We start from the raw sequence: 16,008 nt of genomic DNA on the forward strand, positions 1-16,008 counted from the left end.
CTTTCAAGGACACGTTCGAACTGACGACAGAATAATATATTTGATTCAAAAAGGAGTAAGTGACATAAAGTGACCACACCTTTGCGTCTGAGACATGCCTTTCTGGACATCTGTTCTCATGTTCACTATTTATGGCCTTTTATATGGTGTTAAATGTCGGATATAACTCTCCTCAAGTGTCGTGTGGTTGAGAACCAGTACCACTAAACTTTCCCTGATTGCCAAGTCAGATGCGTATATAGCAGTGTTTATGGGTGCTTTCGTTTTGGGTTGTGCCAACACAATTGACTTTGTGATACTTTCCTTCACTGAGGGTAACGCTTTCTTCGCATTGTCTTCCGATGCTATAACTTTCGTATTTCAACGAATTTGGTCTGTCAAGGATTTTGTGAGGAATGCATGATTCTGAGTGAACTGTCGGTAAACATTTATCAGTCAGTTAAACATGTGTAATTGCTTGACTTTTGTCTGTTTCGGGTTTTTCGTAATGACTAACACTTCATCTTCTAGAGAGAGAATATCTTAAGTGTCATTCGTGTGCCTAAGAAAATATATGGTATCGGTTCAGGTTTTACATTTTTGAATACTAACTTTAGTTACGTTTTTCGGAGCTGTCGGCAAACGAGGTCGATATTCTTGAGATGGGACTCTCTGTCCCAACTTGCGATTAAGAAGTCATCAATATGGTATTTCATGAAGTTCAAATCTCTGAATGCATCATCAATCAGTGCTTGAAAAGTTTGAACGTCATTTCCAAAACCAAAAGGTATGAGCAGAGATCTGTAAAGTCTAGAACGGTGATGGAAGCCATTCTAGGGATGTTATCCGTAGCCATAGAAATTCGACTACCCTCTTCCACTAAGTCAGTCTGAGAAACGACAGTCGTACATTCCAAGATGGTTATCAGGTAGTGGATGTGTGACGAGAAGTAACGATCGTTGTTTTTCGAGTTTAATAGTCGATAATCATCATTTGAACACCAACCATTGTTATCCATTTTGGGGACCATATGCAAAGGAGATGCCTATGGGTTGTTTGATGGCAGGATAATGCCTAACTTTATCGTGTGATCAAATTTGTTAAGGCTAGTCTTAGCATTTCGGAAGCTAGTTGACATGCTTTTGAGAATCCATGTGGTCCTGCAGCAACGTTGTGATGTGCGACATTGCTTGTCCTACACAGCAACTTTGATCGCGTTTTCGATAGTCCAGAGTACTTGTCGACCATTAAATTGAAGATGCCTCGGGTGTTCGAAGTTTGACAAGGCCTTTACACGTAACACCGTTATAATGAAAGTATGCCAACCTAGCTAAATCAGAAGTCAAATGTGAAAGGGTTCGAAGATATACTTAAAAGAACATCGATAAATTGAGAAGCGTTTGATCTAAACTGGTTAACGGTCGTATGAAATTCGTAGCACTGCGCACCCACTCGTTATCTGGTGTGACCGAACGCTTTCAGCTAGATATTTCCACTGAAACTAATGAGGTCATCATCAGACGTCGAAGACTTACAGAACTACTTATCTAGGGGATTTATTTACCTCTACAGATTATATGCTTCAACATGACCAGCCATAACATACAACCAGAAGATGAAACTTCAAGAACAGGGAATTTTATATTTCTGTCTAACTATTCTCCCTTGCCTGGGTCAACGGGCGAGTCATGGTTCTGTGACAAGTCTATTCTTGCGACAAGCATCGACACGAATGCAACAGCAAAAATCCAGTTAATGGGTTCGCGTAAACACATGTTAGAGTAAATATACCTTTTGACCTGGGTAGCGGTTAGTTTGCGGGTTGTAGTCTATTAATTAAGTGAGTACCTTCATTTAGAGGTATGTCCGGAAAAAATAACGAGGTCAGCATCAATGTATAAAACTAACAAAACCACAAGATTTAGGTACTTCGTTATCGCCACAATTTCTCGTTTGAGGTTCAACGGCTAATAACAGTCACTTTAAACAAAATGCGGAGTTTGTATATCAACCAGAAGACTTTGATGATATCAAGTTAACTTATTCAGTTCCGTTCACGAGCTTTCATTGTCGTTCTAGACAACAGTATCAGCTCATACTTGACGTCAAGGTACATTTTCACTATCGTCATATCAGTTCATTCTCGTATTGCTGTTACTACTTATATTTAGTGAAGAGCCAGATGAGGGATTGTCTGTTATGTATTACAATCTCAGGGTATAATAAACTATTTTGTTTTTCTTCTTTCCTCATGAACAAAATCGAAGGTTGGTTGGAGTCAACCAATAGTTTTGCTGGACGTGGAGTCGCGGCGGTTTGTATTGGTGGTTTTACAGTTATCCTAAATCTTATTCATATTTTCCCTAGTTTCGACTCACTTTAAATTGCGTCGACTGGTTGTCTGTTCGCTGTCTACTGTTATCGACTTTTTCTACCCTCTCTCCATACTGTATTCACAGTACCCAACAGTTTTTAGGCTCAAATTCATCCTCTCGCTCCCAGATTCGCGTTTAATTTGAGTACTACCACTGAAATTACATTCCTCCTCACAATTTAATTACTACATATCTTCAGACTAAAGGCAAACTCACTAACGGCTTGGTGTCAAAATGTTACCCTTGTTGGTTGTATTACTTAATAGTATCATATGCCCAACATTAACTATATATCCAGGTGATGATTGCAATAAGTGTAGACATGCTGCAAAAAGTTTTATCTTAGGATTTCATAAATCAGCTGGCAAAAATTTCGGAGGAGGAAATTCTTTATGGGAAGAAAAACACTTAGGGAGCTACTCTGTTAGCGAAGTGCGCTACCACGATATTGTCGAAGGAATCTGTAGTGATGTTAAACAAGCAGTCAAATGTCATGAGTTTATGGAAAGTATTGAACATCATCTAGAAGATTGGTGGCTTAGAGATTACAGGAGTTATGCTAATAAAATAGAAGGGTTTGAGGAGGATTTATGTGTCACTCGGACCAAGTTTTGCTGTCCTTCTAACTCCTTCGGGAATTCGTGTCTTCCATGCCCTCCGTGTTACTTTTCTGGTGGCAGGTGTGATGGTAATGGGACACGTTCTGGAACAGGTAGTTGTATTTGCAACGATGGATATACTGGAGAGTTATGCGACAAGTGTACTTTTGAAACTCATTTTCAGTCCCACAACGACTCTTCAATATCGTGCTTGCGATGTCATTTATCGTGCTCTGGTGGTTGTTCCGGTCCATACCCTGAAAACTGTTCTGCGTGTGCTTCTGGATGGACCGAAATGGACTCTGGTGATCAACGAGGATGTGTTGATATAAATGAATGTGTTGATAGTCCTTGCAACAGATCTACACATTTTTGCTTAAACAAACCTGGTTCTTACGAGTGTGTTCCCTGTCATTCTGCTTGTAATAAATGTTCTGGTCCGACTGCAAACGATTGTGAATCTTGTGCAAGTGGATACCAAAGAGGAAATGGAGACGTATGTGAAGATATAAACGAATGTAATGCTGACAGTAATATTTGTAATAGCGAAGGAGAACTTTGCACAAACACAGTTGGGAGTTTTAAATGTGATTGCAAGAGTGGATACAAGCGGACTAGTAGTGGGTGCGTGTTGGCTGTAAAGCCAGAAAAAGGTTCGAAAACATCTGACAAGTTTGAAACTAAGTCAACAGTTCATAACATTAACTCACGCAATCGTAACACGCAAAGAATAATATGGACTGTCACTTATACGAAAGAATTCCTCAAATACTCTGCTTCTCTAGCTGCATTTGGCACCTTTTGCTGGTTTGCTAAGGGACACCCTTTCGCAATTATGTTTGCGTCACTACTAATCGGCTTATATGTATATTTTCAGAGTATTAACTTTGATTTTGTATTTACTAACCAAAAATAGACACTATTCCCTACTGAATTTTGTAATTTTTCCCTACAAAAAGTTTGAAGACTAGATGAGATATTAATTGAGACGATACTATGAAAACAGGGGGACTATACTCTAACCATTTTTCTAAAGAACTTTGACTTGAGACTAATATCTCATCTTTCTGTTCAAGAATTTTAAGCATGACTACCAAATGTATTCACTTTATAAACTTGGTGAATTTCATGTGTTTTTGATATTGTCTATCTTCTCAAGTTTTTATCATTATACCTCAGATACGGTTAAATGTTACCTTTTTGTACAGAATCTATTCTATATTTTCCAAATTCGTGTCTATGTTTTGCTAATCATCCTCAAGATATCTTAATTGGTCAACACTGATTAATCCCTTCACCTCAGAATGTCTTCTTTTTTGCCTCTTTAATAGGAGTTATCACTGAATTGGCCTGAAAGTTATGTAGGGAGTGTTAGGAATATGTAGAATGTCTCGGACTAAATCACAGTATTCCACCTATCAGCGTTCGTTGTTATAGATGTTCAAGTCTTAATTCCACTACCTTTACTCTCTGGACTTGCTACATTAGTGGTTAACGGGTTTCATTTCGCTTGTTTATTCCGTACAAGAGTCAACTACAAAAAATAACTTGTCCAAAATTTTTAATCTTGCTGTAGAGCCTAGGTTGTTCGTGGTGCGATTTGTGTTTTTAACTTGAATATATTAGTGTGTAATATTCAAGTACTGTATAGCGTTATCTTAGTAGAGATTTTTTCCAATATTGCTGTTTGGCTCAACTTTTAAGGGACAAGGTAATACCCTGAGTTATTTTTAGTGCTTCTTGGGTCCTCACAACACTGAGAGCTAATAAAAACAAGTTATCTATCTTCACTGTTTAGAACTAGCTGTATGTCAGACTAAGTACTACGTTTCACAAGTCTTTAGATTTATTAATAGAAATAATGTGCAGGAATATCTTTAACAGAGCTACATGATAAATTTGTTAGTCTGATGGTTCGAGAGAGAATACTTGGGATTTATAAAGCTAACTGTTGAATAACCATCTAGTGTGTATAAACTCCTATTCATATCTTGTACTTGTAATGTGCGTTTCCTCTCCACTGTTATGGTTTAAGGGAAACATCATTCCGAGTGTATGGAAGATTGTGTATGTTTATCAAGTGAGGCAGAACATTAGGTGATTTAGTGATTATAATAACTACACACTGTAATTTGACAGAGTACCTTCAGATGGTAATGAAACATCTTTTTATATTACAGAGTTTATGAAGTCGCTATGTTGACAGTGGTGGATAAACTGTTTGAAATGCTAAGTATCTAACAATTACGGTTGGTCTATAAGTTGGTTAGCACTAAAAGAAGTAGAAGAGAAGAAAAGTCGTGTCGATTCCAATTTATTTATTTATTTGAACACATAAATATTGGTACAAAGGGGCACCAGATACATATGCGCCACACAAATCTTATTTGATTTGTGTGAGGGCTGTGATACTGCCCGGGTGCCCAAACCGAAGTAGGTGGTTTTCTCAGGGGGACACGCCAGGAGCCTTTGACCTAAAGGTCTGATCCACAAGACAGTGGAGCATCGTGAGGAGATGCAGTCCCATGGTAGCCGGTGATTAACAATTGTTTCATGCGCCATTCGTTCTCTCAGGATCCTGGAGCCCATGTGCACCCCTGGGTGGACCCTCCGTCCCCACCAACCCGGTTAAAGCTCCGGACATTCGCTTTTTGTCCTCTCAATTTCGTAAATAACACCCTCGCCACGAGAAGGCGGTGAGTAGGACTTCCATGGTAGAGGCTATATACGTGTGGTCATATGAGAACATTTCGAGAGGGAGAGCAGACTCTCCCCACTCTCGGCCGTACCAGGGCATTGGGGGTGTCAATTCCAAGGATTGTATACAGTAGTAAATGGGAGTAAGACAAAGTTTTTGTTCTCTCCACTTCAACACTAAGCCCAAGTAGGGATTTTTAATCATTAAACGTTCGTAAGTAATTCATTAAATAATACAAGACAATCACTTTTAATTACTCATGTAAAGATTAGGATAAATGTTTGAAAAAATGAATAAAGTCTTTATCTTTAGGTTTTGTGTGACTTGTATAACTTCGAAAAGACTTAAAACGAACAAAAACTATTCAAAGTCCTGAGACTTTTATTTTGGTTCACTGAGTTAACTTTTGCCCTAAAGGAAGCCCTATTCGGAAAGGAAGTTACAGGAATACAATATTTAACATTTCAGTCATCCTCAAGAGAGGCAAATATCAATCTCCGTTTCATTTATCTTTAATTATCTTCAATAACAATGACTTAGCCACGATTGTATATGATAGGGATGTCTGTTTATCACATGTGTATGGTTTCGAGATGTGTAATGATTGTAAGTTGCTTGCTACAATAAACCGACCAGTTTAAATTTAAAGAAATCGTTTTCTAATGAATATTAGCTGAGAATTAGCTCCTTGCTAAGGGGAATCGATGAATTCGTTTTCTTTGCGTTTAGAAGGTACCTTATTTAAAACATTAACTGGCTTAATTACCATCATAAATGAGAAAGCTACGATGAACTGTCTAGTTGCAGCTTTTATAATTAACTCAGTTCATGAGTACGATATGTGTTGCTCTACATTTTTATAGGGCTGCAGAATATTAAGCCTGGCCCACCAGTGTTCCTGATACCTATGTGATTACGCCACCGGAAAGCTGTGCTGATCAGGCTTCAGAGAGCCTGGTTAGTGTCTGGTCCTCTCGAAAAATTACTCTCTTGCAGAGTATGTTTATGATCAGGAAGTGAGGACATGGATCATTGGTTAAAGAATTGAACTTAAGCCCACTAAACATTGGTTCAAACCCCGTACTATTTACTTTAGTTTGGTCAGCTTTTAATTTTAAGTATACAATTAAAGTATACAAATGTTTACTCAGTGAGATAAAATAAAACTACTGGCAGTAAAGTATAGTTATATTAGGAATATCCAATCAATCCAGCTTTTGGCAAACGACTAACATGTGATGTATCCAGTGGGCGAGTAATGTTAGATGTATACGTTGGTTTTTAGGCTAATCATTTTATAAGTCTTTGAAATGCAATCTAGACATGTTTAGTACACGTTGTCTGTTCGTTTCTGTATACAATGTCGGAACAACATTGATTATATACCGACATGTTAATAGAATGTTTTCTTCCCGAGCTATATGCTGTATAACATCCATTTAAATGTCAGGAGTTGCTCTAATTTTGAAAAAGTTTGTTACTTAAGTAAGTATCATGCTTAACGCACCCAATATCTATATTTCATACTAACCTCACTAAATGAGAAGCGAAAAGTAACATTACATCACAACAAAACATTATGTGATCTTATAAAGTCAATTTGTGTTTCTTTGAGTGTGAAACAATCTTATTAACACAGGTCTTCCTAATTGAATAAAAGTCACAACTAAACATAATCATCAGTTGCGCTTCAATTTAGCATTATTAGATGAGGCATTGTATTTCGAACAGTTGTAGTTAATTGTTTTAGCAGGTAAATATAATTCCGTCTCCATAATTCTTATATATCATATCACCACCATGAAAATTAATGTAAGGCAAATAATGAGTGCATGAATAGTCTGCTAGCATTTAATTCTTTATAAAATATGTTTATCTAAACTGTTGTTAACTAACTATTTCTCATGAATAAAGTTTATAATTTCATATATGAAAAATAAACAGACTGATTTTATAGATAAGTTCATCGTTATCAGAATATATGTGTATATACAAATATTGAATAGTCTACCATTAGAATTGTTTCGTGTAGCTGTAGGGTTGTTATGTAGGGTTGTTATATATATATATATATATATATGGCTGAATTTACATAGTTTTTCAAATCGAATCATGTCATACCCTCGACATTTTAGCAACTTGCAAGTTTTAATGATAATTTGGAATATTATTTATCATCCAACTCTTCTGATTAATGCTGACGGTAAGCAAATTTCACATTCGATTCATACATGTTCGATATCATACAAATTTTTAAAAAAATCTTTTGTAGTTATCTTTAAACTTTACATCTATGTTATTCCTGTAGATCAATGTTTTCTGAGTAATAAGATCTAAAAATGTAGTGTGAAAATTCACTATTCCTGATGAAATAGGATCCCTTTAACAGATGTAACAGTTAGTTTCCTTACGATAAGTTTTTTCTTTAATTGTTTCGGTGAAACAATATTCATTTTAGAAGAAGGTGCATGCACTCTTTGTGTTCTACCAAATTCTAATCTTCTGAATTCCTCATGTCTCTATCTTTTTCTCTTTCCAAATTTATTTCACTGTATTATACTCCTTCAATAACTTCTTCAAACCCTAATCTTTCACATAATGCCTATACTCTTACTACTTCTACCACTATGGGATTTGGAACGACAACTTCATCTCTGTGCTAATGTGGTATGGCAACTCGAACTGATGTACGTACGTACGAAGTCCTACGTTGTGACTGACTGACATTTTAGAAGTTTTGATGTAAAATTTGCTCATCTTCTATTAGATGGTTTTAAAGATAGTCGTAAATATCATAAAAAAGTTCAGTGGAATCATTTGTTTTCTTACCAAGTATCTGAGGTTTTAGAACTAATACTTCTTATTGAAGGGGTTTTACATCGTATAAAGATATGTCAAGTGAAAAGAGATAATCAGTAGAAAGTCTTACATCTAGTGCTAGGTCCTCAAGATGTGTTTATAATCTTGAGGCAGTTGATACTCCGTGTAGGATTTGAACCCTTGTTGACTGGTGATGCACTAAACGTAACATTAAAGCCTGAACAACATGATATTGATTGCTACTAAGAGATGTATTATCGTGAAAAATAAGTCCTTATGAATTTTATTATCTGGTTAGTGGATTTATAAATTCATGCATTTTCAACGTGGTCAACTCATATAAAATGTTTCATCAATATGTTCTCAACCAATACGTACCGTGAATGTGGAAAGCTGATCAAGAAACTGGTACATAAGTGTTATAACCTGTGCCGGCAATTGTTATTATCTTGTACCCGCCTATTAGAGAGCAGTGAATTACCGATCGGATCAATGACACACGAAATCCGTACAAGCAGTCATGAGCACTTGTCGGTCCTGCTATCTGCCTAGCCCAGCCAGTTAAGTCCAGAACACTAATAACAGCCTCTGAAATATGAATAATTTATTCCAAGCATACTGAGTTTATATGCCGAACAGACAGACCACATCGTACCATAAAATAGAAAACATTTGTACAAGACTTGGCCAAGTGTGGCTGTGAATGTGGGGAACAGTAATTAATAGACTGAGGATAACTCAAGGACGGTAAATCGTATAGTAATTGTCTATGGGTCAAAATGAAGCTTTTAATAAGAGGGACACGAATATGAACAGTTTAGTTAGTTAACAACTATGCAATAAAAATATACACATAGTATTGGTCCATAAATAGCCCTCAAAAGTTACCATTCATAATTCTCTTCGGGATATAACAATAAGGTATTTTTACGCCTAAACTTTCTCTACCTTTCAATACTAAATAAGTGATTGAAATAAATTACCAAATATTTAAGCAGACTGTTATGGTAAATCGTATGATAACTCTGTTATCCTCGAAAGACACTGTACACACTTATACTGAATACAGTTATGTAAAGTGATAAATCTACGGTACATTTAGTAAGGAGTAAGACATGTTTTTCATTGTCCAAAAAATAAAGAAGTAGACTCTTTTCTGTTTGCTAACTACTGTTGAAAATGCAATTTTGTATTAACCTGAAACTCATTGTGACTTTGGATTCTGTCCAGTTATCGGGATGGTCTTTAAGTTAATGAAACCTAAATGGTGAAACGTTCATAAATGTTCCTAAGTCAATAGGCTATTGTACATTTTCACATCATATACTATGTCACGTAATACTTATTATACTTTTAAAGTTTTCTAGTTGCTAATGTATTGTGTGTTTCCTAGTCCTTTATTCATAAAATGATGGAATGCCTGAAATCTAAAGCTGCAAATAGCTCGTTCTGTTTTCTGTCAATGAACACTGATGGGCACTGAAATCTGTTTTCAGGTTAAATCAGGTTGTTGATAAATTCTTGTTAAGTTGTTCTTGAGTCCACGAACTGAATATTCAAACTTTCAGGGATTGTTCATTTGATAGACAGTGACTACACTAATAATTTTTTCGCATATCTAAAATAATGTTAAAGTCGTAATCTTATATGTAATATGAGGAATGTGTATGTGGAATAAGTACAAAAAGATGAATAAGTGATCATATATTATGTGATAGTTCTAGGTTTTCGGTGCTTCTTATCGTTACCATAAAGTTTAGATAAAGTAGTTGCTTGATACACATAACATCCAGTGAGGATCGATTGAACATTCAGTCCAAGTTATTGCTTTGAAACGTGACAATTAATTTTTATCGTGCGCATTTGTACTACTTACAAATAATAAACAGTACAGAATCTTCGATAAAAGATTTGTATTGCTTTTTGTTGTAATGCATAAACATCTTTTTCGGTGTAAGCGGTAAATCAGTTATTTGTTATATATATATATATATAAAAGTCACTACATGATGTCCCATCAGCTGCTTAAGATTAGATAATTTAATGTGAAAGAAGTTTAATTACTGTTTTTAATATGTATAGATCTGTTTTATCATTCTTCTACGATCTGATATACCAGAAAAATCTGGTTGACTAAAGTTAACTGAGGGTTCATGATGGTTGACCAAAGAAATATTTATTCTCTTTGCTCTGCATCTATATTGCAATTTCCACCATATTAGAAAGACGTAATACCTTCATGAAATGATTTGATACTGCAGTAGCCAGTAAGAATTTTAAGACACGGAAGTAATACATCTAAACAACCTGCAAAGAGACTGTCTATGACCGGTCTCGAAAATTTGACCCTTGGTCTCTGGTGTCACGCTCCCAGGTCCCCAAGACCATTTCTAATCAAGTTTCCCTTTAAGGTTCTTCAATACGAAGTATCCTTCCATTGTGTAGAGTAGCAGATAGTGACTATCGTCCTCTAACAGCACTGAAGATCCTGTTCTTCACGGTCAAACTTCATTATAACTCATTAATATTCCTATTGACACTATTAACCATTCTTCTACGAATTAAGGTTTGTTCTCACGCGTTACCATCGTGGATTATTCGGGTTCACGAAATGTTTTTTCTGGTCTCTTGCAACTGGATTGTAAACTAGTTATTGTGGCTTACAGTGTCTGAACTCTAAGTCAAATTGAACAACAAGCTTTCTTAGGTAGGGCTCTAGAATATCCATTCCGTGTCTGTGGGAGAAACATACAGGATTCTAGTGTAATCAGTGACTTGACCTCATCTAATCAGTGTGGAAGACCAGCGAGATCTCCCTGCTTTTATCTAGTGGCTGGACTGCATATCATTAAGTTCAAGATCAGATTAGCCTCTCTTTCACTGGATTTGAACAGATAGTCGCCCGCGTACTGTTTGACTAGACAGGAAATACCAAGAAGGAGAGATAGGTATATGCTTTGCTGTTTATTTGTCGTCTCTGCCTACTTTCCTGCTGACTGTAGTCCGAGCAAGTTAAAGGGTGAGTTTTACCGAAAGTTTTCTGTTCTCCTTCGAAAAGTCAAACGGTCAGTCTTCATAATCGTAGCAGGGTATTTTGATGCCCAATAAGGTAGTTTAAACCAAGATGAAAGAGATTTAGATAGGGTCTTACAGTGTTCTAGCTCAGAGAACATATAACGGCGACCAACTACTGCAACTATGCTCAGATAGTTACTTACTCTTGATGAGTAATAACTTTAATCAAAAAGAAAGATATCGTCTGACATGGTGACCACCAAAATCGACTCAACGATTGATTCAAATATGTTATTATCTCCACCGGCTGTACTTAGTGAGGTTCAATAAAAGACTCATTCATTCTGGAGCACAATTTTAGACTCTGATCATGCTCTAGTGTTTGTTTCGGTCCGAATGGACACACAAATGCCATAGGCAAGAAGACTCCTCAAAGTTCAATCTAGAGACGTGAAAGTCATGAGCATATCTTAGAAACAGTTACAATAGTAGTTAGTCAGTGATCGAAATTATCTTCGCCTTAGTGTTGGCATGATAGTTTAACATCTGTGAAAGCAGCGGTGAAATATACTAGTGCCTTAAACCAAAAAAAATAAGTGGATTTCTTTAGCATCTACTAAATTGACTGATGTTAGGAAATTTAACCCATCAAGCTTACAACACAATCAGAACTAGGAAAATACTCAACAGTACTGGTCAGGGGAAGCTAAATATATAATAAAGGTAGCTGCCATAGGCAATAATAGACTACTTTCAGTCTTATCAAAGAAACAAGGAATTAAAATTTGTGGATTAGTGAGACTAATTCTGAAAAAGGTTTGGTAATAGTTACTAGTCCAGGAGATTTGGAAAATGAGCTCAATACATTGGAAAACATTTTAATTGGTCTCCAGCTACAATACATCTCGTAGCAATGTGAACGAGAAATCGACACGTTCCATAACTCTTAGCGTGTCTGAAAAAGCTATAGCTGATTTAGGGTGGTGGGAAGCAGCGGGTGCTGATGGTCTAGCTCCAGATATCTTTAGGGATCGTGGTGCAGCTTTAGCACTTAGAGTGACTGAGATCCCAGCTAGAATCTGGAAATTGGATGTAATCCCGTCTGACCCGTCTCGACCAATGAATGTCTCAATTTACAGGACAGGACGAAGATTCTTTCTTGGCAAATATGGAGAAATGGGTTTGACTAAAATTATATCGATGTTCCAGATAACCCAGTACTATTTCGTGAATACGCTAATAAAGCAAGAAATTTTACGAACGCCTTAAACAACAACGTATGCATATTCGCGATGCAACCCTCTCTCTTTAAGTGAAAATTTCGCCCCAGGACTCATCTGTGTTTACTTATAAACTTATGACGAGAAGGAAATGTTTAAGTTAGTTGGTCAATTTGGTTATCCTTGGAGTTCTAGTAGCCATTGAGGGTTTATTTTTGACGAAATCTGGAGACAAATTCAGACAGCTTAATTGGCTTTTGGACGTTTGAGTCGCTCGTGATGTAGGTAGAATGCTACTGTGTGGACGAAGTATGAGTATATGGAACAGTAGCTCATTATGTTGTACTTTACAGCTGTAAAGTGTCTCTTTTAAAATCAAAGGTTATTCGTACAACACTAGGATTTTTCAATAGACGCCTTTGAATTATTGCTTGCTTATGTCGGGATTAATGAGTGAGCAATGATGAGGTTAAACCCAACATATAAGATAAGAATAGTCAATCTATTGATGAGATAGTGAATCTTCATCGACTGAGATGGTTGAGACATGATCCCAGTTCATAAAGACACTGACCACTAAACTGAGGCGTCTAGGTAGGTTCAGACTATCTGGTTGAAGTCCGTGCAGTTATTGTAACCCATTCGTAGAGGCTTCTACGTGGCGGGCTAGCTATAAAATTATTAGGGCTTTCAGTCTGTTCGAAGTTACCAAATCAGTCAAATTACACTCGTGATGACGTTCACAATTAAATAAGTTAAACACTGAACTATTACAATTCTGTACCTACTTAAAATTCTAAAAGAAGTTATTTAAGATGCATAAACTTAGATAGTTCATCATAATAACAAAGTGATTATCAGCTTGTACAAAGCTTTTGTAGGACACCATCACGATTACAAAATTGTCACAGAATATTTATATCAGTTTAGATATGAAATCTCGCAGTTTAACTCGAATATATATTAGAAAGATCTATCATTGCTGAACTAGAAGAAACAAGGAAACTCAAAACTTCGTGTGATAATTAGGAGTATTTGAATTGTAGTATAAACTATTAATCCCAGGAACAACGCAATTTAATCAAGAAGTATTAGATGAAAAACGAACGAATGTATTATATTAGGAATTCAAAATCAAGCGGCTATCAATACAAAGGAATCTTTGGTTCATTCAAACACCACACTTCGGTAGTCAAATACTGGCTGGTTACAAGTTAATGCCAATGTTATTTGTTAACATTTGTCTGAAATTTCTATATCTAGATCATTTCAGAGTGCAGATAAGTCCTTTCAAGGAATATCGAATTCATCATGTGATGATGAATTCATCATATCCCCAAAAGTACATCAATAAATTAGTCATTCTACATGAGAAGAAATATTTTTACCTAAATCAAAACCATATAAAAATCTAGATAGTTAATTGTTGAATTTGAGGATAAAACGAATTATTATTTATTTTGGGAAACAAAACTGTTTAGAATTGAATATATTTAAAAGTATAGTAAATACGTGAATAAATTGTCCTCAGTATATATTTAATGAAGTTTATTCATTCAAAGTAAATAAAACGAGACTATTTACCGGTTAAGCACTAAACATGAACGCATTTAACAAAATGTAAGTAAAAGTTATGAATAATATTGTTTCACTGGTGGTCGACTGGATTATGAAGACCTTCACATTTGACGGAAGGCACAAAATACAATGGATAGCTTTGATGCGATTGGACGATTTGGACTTCCCAGATGACCTGGCCCTTCTATCCCATACACATGAACAAATGCAGGGCAAGATAAGCGGTGTAACAGCAGCCTGTGCATCAGTAGGCCTCAATATACACAAGGGTTTACACAAAAACATCAACCCAATTACACTTGTTGGAGAAGCTGTGGAAGAGGTAGAGAGTTTCACGTACCTGAACTCAAATTTTATTATCTAAGGCTAACACATTTAACAACAAACTAGAATCCACAAAACCTCAGCTTATATATGTTGCTTAAGCAAAATTCTTCTGTACGAAGTGATTTTGCCCATTTTAGGTAATGGCTAGATAAAGATAATAGCCAGATGTTAGTCGTTAAATCTGAGAACTGTGTGAGTTCTAAATTCAGCGTTTGTCAATGTGATGAAACTTTCTTAATCACATTTGTCTTGAGGGTGTTCGTTTAAGAGGGAAGCTTGTTGCAGTCACATCAAATTTTGTCCTAACCCCTCAATTCTATTTAATCAATTGGAATGGCATTTTATGTGAAGTATTTCTGCTGCTGTTGTGATCTTTTCTAAACGACTTCAATATTGTCAAATAAAATGTTGTGGCTGGATTCTGTAGAGTGTAAAAATATAGCTGAGGATTTTGCACGTTTTACGAGTTTTATTTTGTTTCTCAATGGTCAGACAGGATCCTTACAACATTTATTTGTTCTAACCTTCACTTCTCGAGGTCTGTCTGATGTGCATTGCATCATAGTTTGAATATCTTATTTTGTAAATGGTATTTGATTGTGAATCTTTTGGTACTTTGCCTTTTAAATTATTCTAGTATTTTTGGAGTGTCTGGTGTTTTAAATAAATACTCCTTTCGAGTTCTTTCCAGTTGCTGTTAATACTTTTCATGTCTACTTCCAATTCTGGACTCAGTGTGTATTTTGGTCTTCTTCTTTTCTGTTTCCCTTCATAATACCAAGTTAGGGCTTGTATCGTGATGCAGTTCGATGATTTTTGTAACGTGTGTCCTGTCCACTTTCAACGTGTTTTCCAAATTTCTTCTTCAGATGGAAGCTGGTTTGTCTTCTCCCACAGTAGGTTGTACTTGATGGTATCCGGTCAACGGATACTCAGTATCTTGCGTAGACAACTGTTTATAAATACTTGTACTTTTTTGATGATGGTTGTAGTAGTTCTCCAAGCTTTAGCTCTGTACTGTAGAATTGTCTTGACGTTCGTATTGAAAATTGTGACTTTGATGTTGGTTGACAGTTGTTTTGCGTTCCATATGTTTTTCAACTGTAGTAATGTGACCCGTGCTCTGCTAATCATCGCCTTTACGCGTTCATCAGATTCGGTGAGACCTATGTGGCGTTGTATAAGCGGTTTTGGGGGAATATTGTGCTACCTATCACCATTTTGTTGAATTCATATATATTTACAAATCCCTTAGCATTTTCGTTTTATTCGCTCAGTCCATGTCTGTTTCATCCCATCAGGATGATCATATCCTTTCCTGAGCACTTCCCTATGACCGGTTGCAGCCTCTCGTATAACAGATCTTTGTCGTCTTTACTGCTACCATTGGTGGGTGC

At 36.2% G+C, this 16,008-nt stretch overlaps 2 protein-coding genes across 2 annotated transcripts in view; both read left to right on the forward strand.

Moving 5' to 3' along the window:
* Window positions 1-2,588: 2,588 nt before the first annotated feature.
* Smp_157070 (cysteine-rich with egf-like domains protein) lies at window positions 2,589-6,167 on the forward strand (the record flags this gene model as incomplete). Its single annotated transcript, XM_018789630.1, has 2 exons — window positions 2,589-3,818; window positions 6,069-6,167. 2 exons carry the CDS (start codon window positions 2,589-2,591, stop codon window positions 6,165-6,167), a joined length of 1,329 nt encoding a protein of 442 aa, XP_018655054.1.
* Window positions 6,168-7,845: 1,678 nt separating this feature from the next.
* The window catches only part of Smp_157060 (hypothetical protein), a gene marked incomplete at both ends in the record, with an annotated part of 34,676 nt that continues 26,513 nt past the window's right edge, over window positions 7,846-16,008 (forward strand). The window contains one exon of the mRNA XM_018789632.1: window positions 7,846-7,854. Coding sequence (XP_018655055.1) covers window positions 7,846-7,854 — 9 coding nt within the window. The remainder of the gene's footprint in view (window positions 7,855-16,008) is intronic.

Source organism: Schistosoma mansoni, chromosome W (assembly GCF_000237925.1).
Source record: "Schistosoma mansoni strain Puerto Rico chromosome W, complete genome".
In the NCBI taxonomy this organism is placed as follows: Eukaryota; Metazoa; Platyhelminthes; class Trematoda; order Strigeidida; family Schistosomatidae; genus Schistosoma; species Schistosoma mansoni.